Genomic DNA, 20,405 nt, shown 5'->3' with positions numbered 1-20,405 from the left:
ATAAGAGTGTCGCGCGTCAGAAGATTACGCAATTTTTATGCCTTCCGGATCTATGCTAATCTCCACGTGTCATTTTCTTCTTCACTGTCGATTCAGTTATCCTTTCCTTAATCTATTTTTAATTGGGCTAGAGTTTTCAATATATTTTTTTTTAAATAATAATAATATAAAACCTACTAATATATCTACGGTTTTAAAGTATTCTGAAATATCTATGTATGATTAACAAGCACTATGATTCTATGAAAGATTGTGTGCCCTAGTTTTGAGTTTCACAATGAAAAATAAATACGTTATAACAAAAAAACCATCTAGTAAGACTATCTAACATCGAGTTTTTGTCTTTGCTTTTTTTTTTTTTATGTACTAAAAAGTCAATATCAATTTCCTCAAAAGTTATTATTTTATTATTCATCAATATTGATTTTTCCAGTTACAGGCTTTAAATCATGCACAACACAAAATATTTTATTAAAAAGTCACTTTTTTAAGGAAAAAAAAAAGAGAGAAGAAAATCCAATAATAAATCACTTTAACTTTTCTCATTACGTCATCCGTGGTGGTGGGGACGATTAGGACGCATCGTTTATTTTTATTTTTACGGCTCAGTGTACTCACGCCACGCACGTCAAAACCAGAGTATAAAATAAAATATTATACTAAATCGCGTTTTAAAATCACGATTCCAAGAAAGAAGAAAAAAAAAAAACATTTTTCACCATCCCATCTTTAAAAACTAAAACAAAAAAGCTCAAGAGTCTCTCCTCCATTAATGGAACCGTTTCTCTCTCTCTCTCTTTAGTGCTTGCTTGCTTGCTGATGTTAGCTCCCACGAGCTTCAGAGTAAGCTTCTACCGCAATTCCCTCTAACTGAACCAAATCGGCTTTTACTATTTTAGTATTTTTTTTTCCCCCATACTACAAAGTTTCCTCTTTTATCATTACTCTGTGTGGCTTCAACTCTCTCTGCTCCCACAATACAATACACCCACTCAAGTTTCAACCTTTCTACACTTTCTTATATCTTCTTGCTCCAGGTTCGGTTCTAACACTCAGAATTTGCTTCCTTGTCTTGTGGGGTTTGTTTACTTTTTGCAATTCAAGGACCTGGAAATATTTTGAGTTCCTCTTATATGTGCAAAGTTGTTAGGTGTTTAGGATGTTCCACAATGGGATTTGGGAAATATATAATATATATATATATATATATATTTGTCCTTGCGGTGAAGTTTGTCCTGTTTCGTAATCTGGTGTTTGTTGATTTCTTCCATGTGTAGGAAACTAGGAATGGTTGCTGTTGATAAACATTGAATCTGCTGCGTGAGGTTTTTCATTTAAAATATAAAAAAAAAAGTCACTTGCTTTAGCCAATCTAATTTAGTCAATCAAAAAGAGAAATGGAGAATCCATCAAGAGAAAAAGGATTCTGTTTTCCAGATACTCCAGTTGAAGAAATGGAAATGGATGGTTGGATTAAGAGTTTGATATTCGAAGAAGATATGTTAAGCTCCTCATCTTCAACTTCAGAGCTTATGAACTTCGAATCTTTTGCTTCTTGGTGCAACAACATCCCTTCTGCTGCTACAGATATCTTGTTCTCTCAATACGGCTTATCCACCTCTCAGTCTACTACATCTTTTGGAGGCCACTCATACGTTGGCGAGAAACGACCTGTACATGAGATGAGTTCTCAGTTTCATTGCCTGTCTGATACTGAAAAGATTACCGGTAAACGAATCAGAGGTAATAATACTAATCAGACGAGTAGTTTAACCACTGGGGCTGTAGATTACAGTGTTGTTCCAAGGTCGTTGAGTCACACTCTTGATGATAAGATGATCAAGGCATTAAGTTTGTTTATGGAGTTCTCTGGAGAGGGTATTCTGGCGCAGTTTTGGACTCCTATCAAGAAAGGAGATCAGTACATGCTTAGTACTTGTGATCAGGCGTACTTGCTTGACTCGAGGCTATCTGGATACCGTGAAGTCTCGAGGAACTTCACTTTCTCTGCTGAAGCGAATCAATGCTCTTATCCAGGTCTTCCAGGTAGAGTCTTTATCTCTGGAGTTCCTGAGTGGACATCAAACGTGATGTATTACAAAACCGCTGAATATTTAAGGATGAAGCATGCACTAGATAACGATGTCCGTGGTTCCATTGCTATTCCTATCCTTGAAGCATCTGGTTCATCTTGTTGTGCTGTCCTGGAACTTGTGACATGTAGGGAAAAACCCAACTTTGATGTGGAGATGGACTCTGTTTGCCGTGCTCTGCAGGTTAAATCCCCTTCTCTCTCTCGTTCTTCTCTTTTTGTGTGCTTGTTATTGTGGGAATTATGTCTTTTATCTACTCGAATGCAGTGGTTGGTGTTCTTCATTAGTTGACAACTTCTCTAGAATAAATGAGACAGTAATCGTGATGAATTGATTCATGTTTTTGTCTTATTTTGTCAGGCCGTGAACTTACAAACATCAACTATTCCTCGTCGTCAGGTACATTTGAACCAAAAACAAGTCAAAATCAGATTCTTTCTTGTTTTGTTCTTGTGCCTCAATTCCAATACTGTCTTTTGTTTTTCAGTACCTTTCGAGTAATCAAAAAGAAGCTTTGGCTGAAATAAGAGATGTTCTCCGAGCAGTGTGCCATGCACATAGTTTGCCTTTAGCACTAGCTTGGATTCCCTGCAGTTACTCCAAGGGAGCGAACAATGAGTCGGTAAAGGTTTATGGAAAAAATTCAAGGGAAACCTCTCTTCTTTGCATAGAAGAAACAGCATGTTATGTGAATGATATGGAAATGGAAGACTATGTGAATGCATGTTTGGAGCATAATCTGAGAGAAGGGCAAGGAATCGTTGGCAAAGCACTCATATCAAACAAGCCGTCTTTCTCATCTGATGTAAAGACATTTAATATCTGCGAGTACCCTCTTGTTCAACATGCCCGAAAGTTTGGTCTTAATGCTGCAGTTGCCACCAAACTGAGGAGCACATTCACCGGTGACAGTGATTATATACTGGAGTTTTTCTTACCTGTAAGTATGAAGGGAAGCTCAGAACAACAACTTTTGCTGGACAGTCTCTCGAGCACGATGCAGAGACTATGTCGGACTCTGAGAACTGTTTCAGATGCAGAATCAAATGAGGTTATGGAAGTTGGATTTCATGGTGGAGAAACGTCAAATCTCCCACAGGCTACTACTGTATCTGAAGAAAGCTTTCAGACAACATTTCTGGATACTGACGTCAACTCTACTACAAGTATCTTCTCGAACATGTCCTCTGATAAAACCAATGATATAGCAGGCTCTCAGGGAACTCTTCAACAGGTATATGTTGTATCTAATTCTTTTATTCTCTACATTTGAATTTGATTATGGCTTGTAGATGTCTTGAATTGGGTTAAAACATGTTTTGTAGGAAATTAGCGGAACAAAAAGATCAGAGAAGAAGAAAAGCAGTACAGAGAAGAATGTGAGCTTAAATGTACTCCAGCATTACTTCTCTGGGAGCTTAAAGGATGCTGCAAAAAGCCTTGGTGGTGAGAACGAGTGTTCATTGCTTGTTTCCCTGACAAGCTATTTAATTGCTGACTTGGATGCTTTTTCTTTTTCTTTCTTTCTGCAGTTTGTCCGACTACACTAAAACGGATTTGTAGACAGCACGGAATCATGAGATGGCCATCTCGCAAGATTAACAAAGTGAATAGATCTCTAAGGAAAATACAGACAGTGCTTGACTCTGTCCAAGGTGTAGAAGGAGGACTGAAGTTTGACTCGGTAACAGGGGAATTTGTAGCAGTTGGCCCTTTTATACAAGAATTTGATACTCAAAAGAGTACTTCTTCTCATCATGAAGATGTATTTGTAAGAAGCCAAAGTGGTATGGATGAAGATGCGTCATTAGAGCCTTTAACAGTTATATCTCATGATGGTGGCGGGGTTAAGTTGGAGGAGAGTGTTGAAACAAACCAAGCAGGACCAGGTAATTATAACTATATATATAAACCGTTTTTGGAGGAGTTGGTAGAATGTGAATAATCTAATAAGCTATAATCATTGTGTTCAGGATCCTTGATGGAGCCATGGACATGGATAAGCAAACAGTCTGGCTTGAACTATAGTGATGATATCGATATAGGAAAAAGGAGTGAAGAGGTAAAGAAGGATAAAGACCTTTGTGTTCGTAGGTGCTTGAGCTCTCTAGCACTTGCAGGTGATGGAACGAATACAAGAACCGAACGCGGTAATGGAATTGTAGAACCAAACCAATCCATATCTAGCAGCATGTCGGATTCGTCAAATAGCTCGGGAGCAGTTTTGCTGGGAAGGTCATCTACTTCCATGGAAAAAAATTGGAACCAAATAAGAACTCATAACAATAGCGGAGAGAGCGGATCAAGTTCAACACTGACAGTAAAAGCCACTTATAGAGACGACACTGTACGTTTCAAGCTTGATCCATATCTTGTTGGGTGTTCTCAGCTCTACAGAGAAGTGGCTAAGCGCTTCAAGCTGCAAGAAGGCGCCTTTCGGTTGAAATACTTGGATGATGAAGAAGAATGGGTGATGTTGGTCACAGATTCTGATCTCCACGAATGCTTCGAGTTATTAAACGGTATGAGAAAGTATACAGTGAAGTTTCTGGTCAGTGATTTGCCTAGCACCGCAATGGGAAGTTCCGCAGGCAGCAACGGTTGCCTCGGAACAGGCTCCTAGCATCAGTTTTATTATGCTATATATATGTACACATAATCTCTGTTTGGTCTGCCATTAGAACCCATATAGAAAGAAAAAAAAAAATGAGTGCAGTGGAGTTGAAGAATGTATATAAACAAAGAAAGACAGATATATTTTGGTTTCAAACAAGTTGTATAGAAGTAAAGTCTTTGAATATTTCGAAAGTTCAAAATCACAGAATCCATCAAAGAAGCAGAGTATTCCAGTGGAGTCTACTTAACCAAACCAACCCAACGCTTAAGCTTAATATATCAGCAAACTGCAGCTGCTCCATGTGCAACCGTAGACCCCAATAGTTCAAACTTTTGATTTTTCCTTTTGTATGTAAATATGTTTCCCGGTTCGATGTTGCCAGATTAGTATCCTGGAGTACTCTTTTGTTAATATGCGGGTCAATCAATGCCCACATTTAGCATGCAAGAAAGAAAGAAACATACAAAAATAAAAGAATACATCTTTTGACCATTACAGGGATCGGATCACGATATATAATCCGAGGAGTTGGTTCAATTGTTTGAATTATAAAACAAATTAATGTTCTAGCACAAAGTAAAAAAAAACAAAAATGCTCTTCTAGATGACTAGATATAGAACTCTACTTTTGTACACATGGGCGGAGCTAGGGTAGAAGCATGTGGGTCAATTGACCCTGGTGAAATTTTAAATTTAGTTGAATTTTTAGGAAAAAAATCAAATTGATCCTGATAAAATAGCAAAATTGACCCCTGTAAAAAATTTAATAACACAATTGACCTCTTAAATTATATTTTGATCCTGATGAATTGAATTCCTAGCTCCGCCACTGTTTGTACGTGGTTTGGGTTTTAATTTTCTTAAGGTTTTTAAATTTCCATTTATGGCATGGAATTGTGTATCTAGATATATAATCTCATGCTCTTTGTCCAAAAAAAATTAAAAAAATAAATAAATAATCTCATGCTCATATATGCTTCTCATGAATATTTAGTAAAACAAAATGAACACCCCACGATTCATTCTTACTGCTGATCATGATGTTTGGGAGGCGAATACAAAAACAAAGGAAGTTAGAATACGTCATTCGTCATTTAATTACTCGTGAGTATTTTGCTCTTGCTTTGATCATGATCCTTAATTTGCGTTTAATTTGCGTATTATCTTTCCTTGTGCAACATATATCACGTAAAATCCATGCACGTATAGTAGATATGTTTGTGATCTAATTCGCAAGATACAATGTTTAACTTAAAAACCAAACATCAATATAAATAAATTTCAAGTGTAATGGATTGATCTCACTAAATATAAAGGGAAAAAAACAATAGAAAAAACTGGTACTAAAGAAATCATAATTAGATGGCCAAAGTACTCAATGTCGTCATATTAATTCTACTCGTATTCATGATAACTGGTAAGTTATACATTTCTCACACAATAACTATACTATTAATAGAAATGGACAAATGGTTCATACTTCATAAATATATATAGGGGAGTTATCAAATCGTTAAGAAAATTTAAACTACAAATTTTTTGTATTATTCTAATAATGTAGAGAGCAACGCAGCAGCATCAGCATGTCTCAGTTTCATAGGTGAAGGGCCACCAGGTACGACACTAGCTCCATGTGTAAACGACGCATGTAAAACCACATGTGAAAGCGTCTATCCAACGTCTTGCTCTGGACGCTGCGAGAGTCATCAGGGGGGCGTCCATTGTCACTGTTATGGACCTTATGGTCCATGAGCATGACTCGAGATAACAAAATAATTAGGAATGAGAATATTCAAATGTATAAGGGACGATACAAAATAAGAAAGGAGAATATTCAATTCAATATATATATATATATATATATGTTTCTTTTGTTTGCTCCTTTGTAATTTATAGACATATATATATATATATATATATATTATCAGGAATCAGGATATATATCGAAGTTTCAATCGGCTTATGAGTTATGACCCTCTTTTTTTAAAACTATCAATGAGATCGACTAACCAATGTCCGGTGATCCATTCATAGTGAGACTTTGATGACTTTTTACAGTTTTGCTAACCAAATTGTAAAATGAGAACCGATGTGTGTTTTCAACTTGTCAAGTAATAATTAAGTAGCTTGAATCTCCTTGATCGGCTTCGGATATCTATTAATTAGGTTTATACATATAACTCTTTGGTGCCGCCTTGTCATCGATAATTAGTTATTCTCTCTTATCTTTTATTTTTTTTAAACCTAAATTGTTGTAATGGCATGATGCATGCTTTCATTTTTCAAAATATGGCATGATCACATGTTTCGGTAAAATGTTTGTGATTGACATTTAAATGGCAGTCCTTATGAACAACAAATACATGTTAGTTTATTTTGACTTTTCAGTTATTTGTCTATTAAGATTGTCAAAAACTAGAACAAGATTAACCAATCGATAATTGCAAACTTTAGTTTTTATTTTTTTTTAGGTTATAGAAAGCATCTCTATTAAAAAGACCCAATTATAATAAATAAAACTACAAGCAGCATATGTAAGACGCAAAATATACATGTAATATATACAAGAAATACAAAACTATATGGATCATATTTGTAAATAAACTGAAAACATAAAAAAAAAATTACTGTCTATCTTTTTTTTTTTGTCTAGGTTTTTATTCTTCTGCAATTTTGATTCTAGGAGATAGATATTCTCTTCATTGTTCCCCTCTGCCACAAACAAAAGAAATATATATTTCAGTATTAATAATAAATTTCTTAAAATTAGATACGATTACTAAAATTTAAAATATTCTTACCAGCATATTTTTTTGTTAGTGTTCATGAAACTTAGACCACTAAAAATATATATTGCGGATTTGAACTTCCAATCTGTTGTCTCTATGACAAAATCCAAAATAAAATTAACATTTAAAATAGTAATAATATAATTATTATAAAAAAGTATACAAGCTGTCAAAACGCTGTCAAAACAAAAATAATAGTAAACCTCATCTACGAGGACTGAAAGCTCGTGGTTGATTTGCGCAACCTCACTTCTTAAGAGAATACAAACCTGGTTTGCTCTGCACTAAAGGAATAGTAGAAAATTCAGAAAATCAATCGGAATTAGAAAACAAAATTTGTTTAGCTCTTTTTTTTGTGATGCGTCTGTCGTTCTTGTCAAATATATGAAAACACTAAATCTAATTTTGAGTCGACCTTTTACAATTTTGAAAACTTTAATACCATAATACATTAATTTTCTTATAATTAAAAGAGAAATACAAATAAAAAATATCCAAAATATCTAGCCTATTTACTAAAATTACCACTGAATTAAGCATTAAGGAGAGTCTTAATTGAAATTCGCCGGGGTAATTTGGTCCAAATAAAAATAATAAAATATAATCACAGATCTAATTATAGGTCTGCATATTTTTATTAAACCCGACCCAATTGTATCGGATCTCAGTTTATTGGACTCTGTTTTATGCTTCAATCGTTTGTTGGCCCTTTAATTATTTATTGGACTCTGTTTTTGATACGTATCGGGCTCTTGCAAAACATAACAATCAAATCACCTAAAAATTAGAGATTGTAATTTTCCTAATATCACGTCATTTGCATATTAAATGCCATAAAGTTAGCTACCAATAGCTAACATACATACCAAAAAACTACTCCTTAAATTGTCACTAATATCACATAATAGTTTTTAAAACAACATAAATATAAATTGCAAAATCATAACTAATAACCATATTTACTCTATAATTATCCCTAAATAAAAGCATCTTTCACGATAATTACCAAAAAGCTTCAATTATTAGCAATCATAACTGTATTCTTATGATCAAATCTTCAAAATATTGGATAAATAATTGCCATCCAAGATTTGCACCAAACAAGCCATTTGATACTCTAGGTTTAGCTAATATATTATAAATAGACTAATACTATACCTCATTACTCAACCAAACACCATCTTCATTCCTTCAAGATTAACAGCGCAAGCAGTTACTTTTCTCAATGCTGTCAAGCCGTACAAGACGTCTTGGCGAGTGCAAGTTCCGAGTCCAGCAAACCTGGAAAACATACACAACACAACCAGGTTTGGTGAGACTTTTGACGTGATCCTCGCTGATGAACAAGTAAGTTACAGTCTAATTTATCCAACAACAAACATATGATTTGATATCGTAACTAACCTCGCTAATAACTTCATACTTTCGTAGGGAACAAAGATATATACTACTATCAAGAAGAATTGTATTATTAGTTTTCAAAGGCATATGGATCCATGAGAATGGAGAAGCGTTCAAAACTTTGGACTGACATCAATTGAGACCAGTTGCTTATGTTAACAAAATGGGTTTCTTGACTCAAACCATTGTAACGAAGATCGATCCTCTGTCTGATGACCCCCACCTAACTCTTACTACTTTCAAAGATGTTTTGATTGGGTTTCTTACTTAATGCAAACATGTTAATCGGTAAAGAATCTTCTTATACATCATATTTGATTTTTTTAATAATAGTTTATTAACTTATTCAAAATTCTACTGTGGGACAAGTTGTCAATGTTAGTGAGATAGAAATTGAGGTCAATAAGCCAAGATTGACTTCCAACTACGAGATGAATTGTAAGTTAAATACCACTATTCAAATTAGTGGAATAAATAAAAATTAAAATTCCATATCACACTACTAATTTATAATTACAAAATTACAATAATATATTACATAATTTATACATATTATAATAAAAAATATAATGTTTATATATTAAACTCTACATACTATAAAATCTTTTAAAAAATATACTGCTATACCATTTTGGCTCTTTAGTCAAACTACACATATAAAAATATATATATATATATATTTATACTTAATTAGTACCCAAATTTTAAAAACATAATTATAATTTGCCCTGCGTGTACTGGGGGTTCAAACCTAGTACTCTTAATGAAGTCTTTACTTTTAACTAAGTCTCAATAACATCTTTTGTTAAATATTTTTAAAAATTAAGGAGAAGTTTATATTTGTACAAAGATGAATAGTGTTGTCTTTACTACATTTCAGTTTAGGATTTTAAAATTTAGAGAGAAAATAGATGCACCCATTAGATAGAAGAGCATATTCATTGGAAAAAAGTTATGAAATTTTAGGTATTCAAAAAATTATAAAAAGAGATAATTTAAGATACTTTTGGAATAAATATCGATAAGTAAACACTCTAGCTTATTTAAACTCCGTCTAGATTTGACTTTTGATATTGTTGAAAACTACAACAAGATTGACCAATAGATATGGCAAAATTTTAGATTTTTTTTTAAAGTTATATTATAAACTTCGGGCAGACGGTCTATTTCCCCATGGGAACTATCGTATCGAACCAGATAGAGCCCGTTCTTTACTCTCGGTCTATTTTTCCCCGAAATAAAAGTTCGAAACCAATTTCCCCCCGAGTCGAAAGTTCGAAAGCTATATCTCCCCGATTCTGGATTATAGCGGTATAATGTCTAAACCAGAGACCAAACCATATATGTCCCAAAAATAAACCAATTGTTGAACCAAATTCCTCCACCTACCCCCGTTTATCATAAAACCCAGAATCAAAACCTAAAATCAATTTTCACTTCTTGCATAATCGATTCTTCTTATTGAATTTGCTTCTTCTTCTTGAATTTGCTTCTTCTTTCACGAGTTCGAGTATCACAATGAGTAATGTGTCAACAAATTCCACTGAATCAAGTTTCCGTGCAAGAGGAAGGGTTATCGGTGTGCCAAAGAGATGTTAGTGTGGGGAAGGAATCATGGCTTTGACATCGAAGTCCGATTCGAATCCGTACCGGAGATATTATCGGTGTGGGTTTGCAGTAGCCAATAAGGTAACTGTTTTTTCTAATTTTGTGTATAACATTTGATTTGTTTTTCTAATTTTGTGTATAACATTTGGGTTGTTGCAGCTTAGAAACGATGAACACACATTTAAATGGGTTGATGAAGCTTTTGTCAATGAGATAGATACATTAGATGCAAAGACTGTTGAACTTGAGAAGCAGCTGAAAGATATCAGAACAGAGAGATTTGAGTTGGAAAAGATGGTTTATGAGAAGATGGAGAAGGAGATATTTGAGAAGGTTGAAGATGCTTTGGATGAAGCCAAATCAAGCAATAAGAGAATGATGCTTATCATAGTATTCTTATGTATGATCATGATTGGTCTCAGTAAGCTACTAGGTTGAACAAGAGATTCAGTGTTGTTGTTAGTTTGTTGTTGCTATGAAGACAATTGTTGTTAGTTTGTTGTTGCTATTGTGGTAATGAGAATGAGAAGTTAAATTTCAGAATTATGATATTGATCATAGCCGTTCATAAAACATTCACCAAAATACATCACTAGCAAGTTTTAAGAAGAGACAAAAGAAAAAAGACATAGGGAATTACAAGTCTATGTGGTCGAAAATACATTAAGGCAACCACAAAATTAGAACCCTATTTCTACTTAGCTACTTGATTAAGCTTGAGTGAGTGAACCTTCACTTGGTTCCCCTTGACTTGGCTGCAAAAAAAAATTAAAACATTGTAACATTAGTAAACCAAAACAAACTCTATAAACTGAAACCATGAAAAGGAAAATACATTCACCTTGGCAAACTCTTTCTTGTGGAACCTAGAATTATGATTCGCTTCTCCACTAATGCCACAATGCATGATTCTTTTCTTCTCCTTTGGTTTCTTCTTAGTTGACGACTCATTGGCACCCTTCTTCTTCTTTTTGTCAGGCTTTTTCTTCTTACCTTTATCTTGATCTTCATCATCTGGTATACACACATTAGGAGCATTTGTCTCAGGCCAAAACCTTGGACCTCTCTGTGGAACCAGGCCTTCGGTGTAGTTTCTTCTCCACATAGCTGTCCTGAACCATTGACAGACATAGTTCTCGGCTACAAGTGTTTTCTCGATGATGACTGCATAGGCANCTGACTGTATAGGCATGTTCACATGGGATGCCACATATCTGCCACTTCATGCAGGAACAAACCATCTTCTTAAGGCAGACTCTATGTTTATCGAAACCATGATGTACTTCATATCTTCCTTTTGTGCTTGAATAAACCTTCGACTCACACGCATACTTATGCTCTTTAGCTAGAAACAATGCAACATATGGATTGCAGATCCCTGCAAACAAACAATGCAATCATTATTGTTTAAAACGAGACCTGTGTGAGAAACAATCAAACCATTGATAATACTAAAAATCATTGAAATTACCTGTGTGAGAATAAGATTCTGTAGACCTTCTGGCAATCCTCATCATCGCAAGTCGTCTGATTGTCTCTAGCATAGCAATAAATGGTTTCTCCCTTGCCTTGTTAATGGAGCTGTTAAAAGACTCTGTGGGGTTATTATCAACATCTTCACAATAACTCCCAATCTTGTGGAATGCCCTACACCAGCTTTTTGGATTTGTCCTCATGACATCATTGTATACACCAGTATCATAACAGTAGATCCTCTCCAAGTGCCGCTTATAATCCGTCTCATTGTAAGACCAAGCCAAATCCCACAAAAGTGGCTTCATCCGAGTTTTATTTCCATGATGCTTCTTCAAGTTCCCGTAGATGTGTTGTACACACATTCGATGCTCCATCTTTGGTAATTCCAGCTGAACAGCTTTGATCAATCCCTACAAAATAAGAATAATCATTTAAAGGTACCATAAAAAATACACAATCAAAATCAGTTACAAACCATGATAATAATAATTTACCTTTTGCCTATCAGAGACCATAATGAAGCCGCCACCATCATTTAGTCCAAAGTCAGTCTTCAGCAACTTCATAAACCAAACCCAATTGTCGGTGTTCTCAAATTTTACAACCCCCCCATGCTATTGGATAAATACCATTGTTAGCATCTCTACCTAAAGCTACCAAAAGCTGTCCCTTGACCTTATTCTTTAGGAAGCAACCATCCATTCCTATTAAAGGCCTACAAGTCTCTTTCCATGTTCTTCTTATGTTGTCAAAACAAACATAGAACCTATTGAACATGTCTTTCCCTCCATCATCAGTCACACATTCAACCTCTACATGTGAATCCTTGTTAGATTCTAATATCTCAGCAGCATAATCTCTTAATCTAGCAAACTGTTCATCATACTCCTTATCAATCCAAATTAGTGCCTTCTTTCTAGCCGCCTGACATTGATGCCTAGTGACACTAATCTTCCACCTTTCCTTTATGATTTCTTCCATTTTCATTGGCATGAAGTACTCAGAATTATCTCTAATCTTATCAAGAATTAACCTAGCTATATGTGGAACCTTGAACATCTCACATTCTCCATTAGGGATACAACTATGCTTATCATTAAACTTTCTAATCCTCCACATGTTATCACTTGGCAGAATTGCGGCATACACCTTCCACTCACACCGTGAACCATCATCTCCATTACAACCAACACACATAAAGCCAATTTTATCTTTATCATACATGTATTGCTTCAAATTGTTTCCAGTTCTGAGAACATAGTCCGTCACTGCTTCTTTGAAAGCAACTCCACTGAAGAATGTCTGCTTATCGTACAAATGCCCATCACCGCGCCTGATATGTGTATGAACTGGCTCTGTACCGTCACCGTTTTCATCGGTATCACTCTCCGGATACACATCTGGCGGTATAGTGGTTCATCGACGAACTCATTCACCAACTGGTCGATGTGAAATTCATCTCTGTCATGTGCTTCTTCATCGAAATCTCCTCCGAAGTCTGCATCTGCTAGGACAATCGCCATTGAAGCTGTTTTCCCAAAGAAATTTAAGCAAAGAATTAAACTTTGATCTAGGGTTCTTCGCAAATTTGGGGATTTTTAGTTTTAGGGATTTTTGGATAGTGAATCGAAGTTTAACGGGTCAAAATCGGGTTTATTTTGGGTTTAGTTTTCTTCTAATCGGTTAAGTAAATAGTAAACCGATATATGGGTTAATTGATGAAATAGAATTAAACTGTGGAGATATAGCTTTCGAACTTTCGACTCGGGGGAAATTGGTTTCGAACTTTTATTTCGGGGAAAAATAGACCGAGGGTAAAGAACGAACTCTATCTAGTTCGATACGATAGTTCTCATGGGAAAATAGACCGTCTGCCCTATAAACTTCCCATAAACTATAAAGCAGCTCATGTCTATTAAAAGGACCCAATTTATAATAAATTAAACTACAGGCAGCATATGTAAGACGCAAAATATACAAGGAATATCTAAAAGAATTACAAAACTATAGGGATCATATATGTAAATAAATTGATAACATAAAAACGTAATTTTAAGGTAATTCCCTGCAGCAGCCACTCCTCTCTCTGCGTCTCGAGCCTCCGGACTCCGGAGCAGTTGAAGAATTCGTCTTTTCCATCTCCTTCTAAGGTAATTCAGATTCTCGATTTCTTCATATTCGAATCGTAATTAAGAGTGTTTAGGGTTTTTGATAATCGTGTTTGTAGATGGCGAGCAATGTTATCATGTTCGAGGATATCTTCGTGGTCGATAAGCTAGACCCTGATGGCAAAAAGTTCGATAAAGGTATTTACTTTTTTTTTTGTTTTGTTTTGAATAACCTCCTCAGTCACGATCTGTAATGCTTGTTATGGCTTACATTGAGTTTCTGATATGTGAATCGTAGTTTTGTTTTATGTTTGAAAGAAATCGAAATCCAAGTTTCTTTGGAAAAAACCTCAACTTTATTAGTTTTTAAAGCCTCCCTTAAGTTTTTTTTTTGTTCTGTCTTCAAATTGATTGTGTCCCTGTGTGTGTGTTGTTTTGTGGTGACAGTTACGCGTGTGGAAGCTAGGAGCCACAACTTGGAAATGTTTATGCATTTAGATGTTAACACTGAGGTTTATCCACTGGCTGTTGGTGATAAGTTCACTCTCGCTATGGCTCCCACTCTCAATCTCGATGGCACTCCTGATACCGGATATTTTACTCCGGTAATGATCTCTACTACTTTTTGTCTGCTTCATCTTTGTGTGTATATTGCATTTACATACTCTATCTTAGGATTTGGTTGGGTCATACATAACCTTTAAATGCTAACTATTCACTGGCTTGATTCAGGAGATAGGAATAAGACTATATATATGAATGAACTTGAGCAAGACTTTAGTGTCTTGAATCTTTGAAAAACAAGAATGTTTGTTCATATGATTTAGTTTCCGTCTCGCTCCATTACAGGGAGCAAAGAAAACACTTGCGGATAAGTATGAATACATTATGCACGGGAAGCTTTACAAGATCTCTGAGCGTGACGGCAAAACTCCAAAAGCGTAAGAATCCCATATACATTTGACCAACATAATCGAACGTTTTTAATCAGTCTTTTCCCAAATAGATCCAGTTTAACTTATAGATCAGCTAACCATCATGTTTTGCTTTCTTTCTTGAAATTATGTGCATGTTTCCAGAGAGCTATATGTTTCGTTCGGCGGGCTCCTGATGTTGCTACAGGGAGATCCGGCTCACATTTCTCACTTTGAACTCGACCAGAGGCTCTTTCTACTCATGAGGAAGCTGTGAGATGCTGTTGTCTGTTTATTATCTGGAAGCTTTCGCGTAAAAACTCAATTAACAGAGTACTTTATCTTTTGTCCAAAAAAAAAAACAGAACTTTATCTTATGTTGAACTTTGCTATTATATAACTTATGCTATGTTTATGAAGCAACTGTTGTACATCAACAATTTGACTGCTCGATCGAAGTATGTTTGTAGCTCCGGTTTATTGACGTTACATATTCATATTTCATTGAAAATAAAAACCAGAACAATATCAAATTAACGGCAAGATTACTTGTCAATAGAAAATCAATAACTGAAATTTTAGGTTTGAATTAGAATTATTTTATATATATATGTCATTTTATGGATTACCCCATTATTCATAAAAAATAGAACTTTAAGTTGTAATAATTGAAAACCAAAATTTTTGGTAGTAACTTTTAAACCTTAAACTAGTAGTGGTAATTATGACAACAAAACTTGAAATAATATTGTTTCAAGTTTAATTTGTAATAGTTTTTCAAGTTACTTTAATGTAGGAATGTGCAAATTGGTTATACATTAGTAGTAAAAAAACAAAATCTAGCTAGCTAGAGCTTCATAGGCAGGCCTAGTAGAGTCATTAGATCGTGTTCTCAATCGTGCAATCTCAACTAGTCCTGGGCACATTAACCAAACCTATACCGATACCGAATCGGTTCTGGTTCTGGTTCGGTTAGGGGAAAATAACCGAATGGATAGTGTTTCAGATCTCCATGAATATCGGTTACTACCCGAACCGATAACCATTCAGTTACCCAAATAAAACCAAACCAATTTTAAAAATATGCATTTGCGGAGATTCGAACACAATACTACCCGAACACAACCACTACACCACATTGATATTCTAACAACTTAATACATTTTGACCTAAATAAGGGCGTAAAAATTAAACTAAAACCCAAAACCAGAAGGAACTAATTCATATATATGTACACCAAATAGCAAAATATTTTCAATAATCAAAATATCCTAAAAAGTTTAGACATATATGTTAAAATTTATTTAAATTTTAATAGTTTTTTAAAAATTGTACTATTTCGGATATCCGGAACCGAACCGAAAATAACAGAAATCGAATAGATCATAAACTCCTATATCTGAAATACCCGGAACCGAATGGATATATCTAGAACCATACCGAATATTTGAATGCCCGGGACTAATCTCAACCATCATATCTCCTATATATTAATAAACAAGCACTCTTGAAAAAATGATGATGTGTCGTCGCCAGAGAGCCCAAAACATATTTTAGCAAATAAATCCTATTAATTAATTCTAATTACATCTATGCCATTACAGACTTAAATAAAAATTTATTAAGTAAGTAAACTATTTGTAGTCATTTAATTTGAAACTATATTATATTTCTTAAAAAAACAATTTAATTTCTTTTAAAATTTTAATAATTATTCATGTTTTATTAAATAAATTTCATACAAATTTTTTCACTGCTTTAAAATTATTATTTACTTTTCAATATTTCACGGATGAAACATATTTTTATATAAAATAAACGTAAATTTGAATAAAACAAAAAAAGAATTATTTACATATTTTATTTTATACAAACAAATATCAAATCCCAAATAATAATTTTATTTGAACTGATTTATCCGCACTATGTGCCGGTTGTTACCTGGTTCAGTTTTAAAAGCCACCTAAATATGCACTTTTTATTCTACATTCTATAACCTCGGTAATTAATAAAAAAAAAAAACAAAAATCACCATAACGTTCTCGGCAATACACCATTGAATTATAGGTTAAAAAACAATAAAATCAATAACTGACATTTTAAGGGTAAAATTAAATATAGAGGCATTTTTAAAAACACTCATTTTTCTATGTAATTTTCCAAAAGTTAATATTCATTTAAAAAACCCTAACGGGTTGGGCGAGGCTTACACATTTCTGATCCAATTACAAAACAGAAAAAAGAAGAGGTTGCCAGATCCTGTGTGATCTCACGGAAAGCAGAAAGAAAAGCAACTTGCTCTTAATAACCCTTGGGGAGAAAGCTAGAATCTTCAGTTCAATCGAAAAAGGAAAAGGTTGAAGCTTTGCTTTTTGTTTTGTTTTTAGTTTTGTAGAACGACACTGTTTAATTGCAATTTTGGGATGTGTGGATTTTCTCTGATCTCTGTTCTCCTACAAGGGAAGGGCTCAAAGTGTTGTTGTTCTTTTGAGCTTCCATCTGTTTATATATAGACATAAGTTTGATGAATTGGGTGTACTTTACTACTAATCGGCTTTCTCGTGTTACTCGAGTACCTTCCCTTAATTCAATTTTTTAAAAAAGGATAACAAGGTTCGAACCTTTAACCTTGTTAAACTTGAGCTTCATCGCGTAGTTGTTGTGTGTGCTCAAATCTTTGTAATTAATGAATAGTACTGGATCTTATGGTTTGTGGAACTTCTCTCTTCTTTGTTATCTCTTTGGGTTATTTTTTATAACATTCAGACAATTTTGGAGCTTTCTGGTGCTATTCGATCTCAGAAAAATCTTCCCTTAATTCAATTCAAAACGGGAAAATGTGTGAACCTTTTAGCTTATGTAACCTTCACTCTGAATCTTCCCTTAAATCTTCACTCTGAGCTGACTTCATGTTTCAGGCACTTACTTTTAAGGAAGAGATTGCTTCTGTCTCTCTATGGATACCAAAAAGCTGGATACTGGCTCCGATGATGCAATCAGCTGGCTCCCTCAAGAGGTTCTGGGCGCCATCTTGTCCTCATTTCCGACCAAACTGGCTGCTTCAACATCTCTTCTCTCGAAAAAGTGGAGGAATGTGTTTGCATTGGTGCATAATCTCGATTTTGATGATTCTGACTTGCTGCAACCGGAAGAGGATGAAGAAGAGAGGGGGGGGTGATGCGGGAGAGCTTCAGGGATTTCGTTGATAGAACACTCGCTTTGCAATGCGGTTCGTCTATCAAGAAATTCTCTCTAAAATGCCACATTCACGACGGTGACAGCAAGTTGGCTCATGTGGTCCGCTGGGTATGTAATGCCTTAGCTCGTGGTGTTTTTCAGATGGATCTAAGTATAAAGACTAGCTTTCAAGTCTTGCTACCTCCTGAGCTCTTCACGAGCAAGACGCTGGTTAAACTGAGACTGGGAACACAAGTTTGTTTTGGAGAAATTCCTCCAAATGTGTCTCTCCCAGCGCTGAAGATTCTCATCCTAGAATCAGTCGTGATTCGACCTGACGATATGTGCTTTGTACTTCTTCCTGGCTGTCCAGTGCTCGAGGAGTTATATGTGTATCACGACGGGTTTGAAGGATGGCCATACCGCATATCGAGTCAGACCATCAAGAGACTATTAGTTCAGTACGACGAATTTGATATTGAATCTATGAGTTTTATGTCAATTGACGCCCCAAATCTACTCTTCCTGCACTACTCCCATTATGCCTTGTCTGATTATCCACAAGTTAACTTGGCTTCTCTAGTCGAAGCTAGGTTAGATATTCAATGTACTAAAACAATCAAGAGGCCGGATCTAACGGGTCTCATTATGGGGATAAGCAACGTGGAGACGCTGCATCTTTCTCCCGATTCTGTTGATGTAAGTCTTCGCAAAATCTTTCTTTGCAATATTTAATGAGCTTGGATATTCTTCAAGTGTGCGTGTGTTTCAGGTGATTTCTCGATGTGTTAGACATGGACTACTTCTACCACTGTTCAACAATCTGGTAAGTTTGTCTTTCGGGAGCAAGAATAAAAGCGGTTGGAAACTGCTGCCATATCTGCTTGAACAGTCTCCGAAGCTTGAAACTGTAATCATCCAGGTATATATATCATTAGCAAAACCCATGAACGAATAGTATATATATAAAGAGAGTCAGAGATAGGGACTTAGTGGTTGATCTTCTTACACATGCTTCTCCAGGGGATGGATAGCTACACAGGCGATGTGACCATGCGTCCCCTCCAAGTGAAGGTGTTGCGCGTTCTTGGTTATGGAGGATCTGCTAAAGAGTTGGAACACTTGAAGAAATTTACTGGGGAGTCTGAATGCCTTGAAGTTGTGCTAGTGGATGCTGCGGAAGCTGTGGTGGAGGATGCCATGTATTGCAAACCAAAAGGGTTCTATTGTTGACGCTTCTTGGATTTTCAGTTTCATCCAAGTGCAAGATCTCATGTTAAAGTATACTCTTGTGTAACATTAAACTTATAAATTGCTTCATGTCGCATTGCTCTTGCAGTGAGCTACTGTTCTGTAACATTAAACTCGTACCCCATAAATTTATTTGCTTCTAACCTGATTTATGCTGGCAGTTGGCAAACTCGAATCGAATGTTGTTTCAAATGGGATTAAGCAAAAATACGTGGAAACAAACAGGTTTTTTCTTTTCTTTAATTATACATCTCTTTGTTACTTTACCGGATTCTAAGTGGGACATGAAACTATGTAACAAGAAACTCATAAATTGCATTGCTTTTGAGGAGGATTCTTCTCTCGTTTGTAAATTGTTCAGGAGGATTCTTCTCTTGTTTGTAAATTTTTTGCAGTGGAATTATGATTTTACACTGACTAATTTGACTTGTGTTCTCGAAGTCTTTTCCTAATTCTTAATGATCCTTGAGAGTCATTTAACCTTTAGCTCAACTTTTGAGTCGAGAGCTAATGAGATATTATGCTCCTACATCAGCAAGAAAAAAAAATAGAAACTAGAGAAAGGGATCCAGCTGTTCCTCATTCCTCTTGAGAGCCTGGTTCATATCAACACTCTCGAGTCTGGTTGCAAAGTGTATTGGAGCATCATAGCACTGTAAGGAACAAGGAAAGCGTTAGATACTTAATTAGAAACCGTCAAACTTGTCAGCGTACAGAGGTTTCACAGAATCAGACACAGAGAGAATAATTACAAAGTGCGAAATTAACAAACATCACTGCATTTTCACACATGGCAAAATTATTCTATGTATTCAAGCTGTGATCTTAAGCGGGTGTCAATAAAAGGCATACCTGAGTTACGACACAACAAGAACTCACGAGTCACGCCGCCAGATGCTGATGGAACAGAACCAACAAGCTGAAACAAATTAACATACAGATCAGTTGAAGAGATGGTTCTTCTTCACCAT

The 20,405-nt window shown here is 35.2% G+C and overlaps 3 protein-coding genes and 1 pseudogene across 4 annotated transcripts; 3 read left to right on the top strand and 1 right to left on the bottom strand.

The window, feature by feature from the left end:
* LOC104749385 (protein NLP9-like) lies at positions 709 to 4,893 on the top strand. The gene is made up of 7 exons (XM_010471000.2): positions 709 to 1,037; positions 1,278 to 2,276; positions 2,454 to 2,492; positions 2,581 to 3,327; positions 3,419 to 3,539; positions 3,626 to 3,982; positions 4,067 to 4,893. The coding sequence occupies exons 2-7, from the start codon at positions 1,398 to 1,400 to the stop codon at positions 4,714 to 4,716; spliced, it is 2,793 nt and encodes a 930-aa protein (XP_010469302.1). The 5' UTR covers positions 709 to 1,037; positions 1,278 to 1,397; the 3' UTR covers positions 4,717 to 4,893.
* Positions 11,219 to 13,507, bottom strand: LOC104753256 (annotated as a pseudogene).
* Positions 14,030 to 15,490, top strand: LOC104749380 (DNA-directed RNA polymerases II, IV and V subunit 8B). Its single transcript, XM_010470994.2, has 5 exons — positions 14,030 to 14,134; positions 14,212 to 14,290; positions 14,540 to 14,697; positions 14,942 to 15,033; positions 15,172 to 15,490. Exons 2-5 carry the CDS (start codon positions 14,212 to 14,214, stop codon positions 15,281 to 15,283), a joined length of 441 nt encoding a protein of 146 aa, XP_010469296.1. The 5' UTR covers positions 14,030 to 14,134; the 3' UTR covers positions 15,284 to 15,490.
* LOC104749381 (F-box/LRR-repeat protein At3g60040-like) lies at positions 17,192 to 19,584 on the top strand. Of its 2 annotated transcripts, XM_019238173.1 has the most exons (4): positions 17,192 to 17,362; positions 17,925 to 18,882; positions 18,956 to 19,105; positions 19,207 to 19,584. In XM_019238173.1, exons 2-4 carry the CDS (start codon positions 18,184 to 18,186, stop codon positions 19,414 to 19,416), a joined length of 1,059 nt encoding a protein of 352 aa, XP_019093718.1. In that variant the 5' UTR covers positions 17,192 to 17,362; positions 17,925 to 18,183; the 3' UTR covers positions 19,417 to 19,584. The 2 variants fall into 2 exon arrangements, with proteins under 2 accessions (XP_019093718.1, XP_019093717.1); XM_019238172.1 differs by having other exon boundaries at positions 17,192 to 18,882.

Source organism: Camelina sativa, chromosome 16 (genome assembly GCF_000633955.1).
Source record: "Camelina sativa cultivar DH55 chromosome 16, Cs, whole genome shotgun sequence".
NCBI classification, from domain to species: Eukaryota; Viridiplantae; Streptophyta; class Magnoliopsida; order Brassicales; family Brassicaceae; genus Camelina; species Camelina sativa.
Note: the sequence above shows the minus strand (reverse complement) of the source record. Positions and strands in the feature narration are given on the sequence as shown.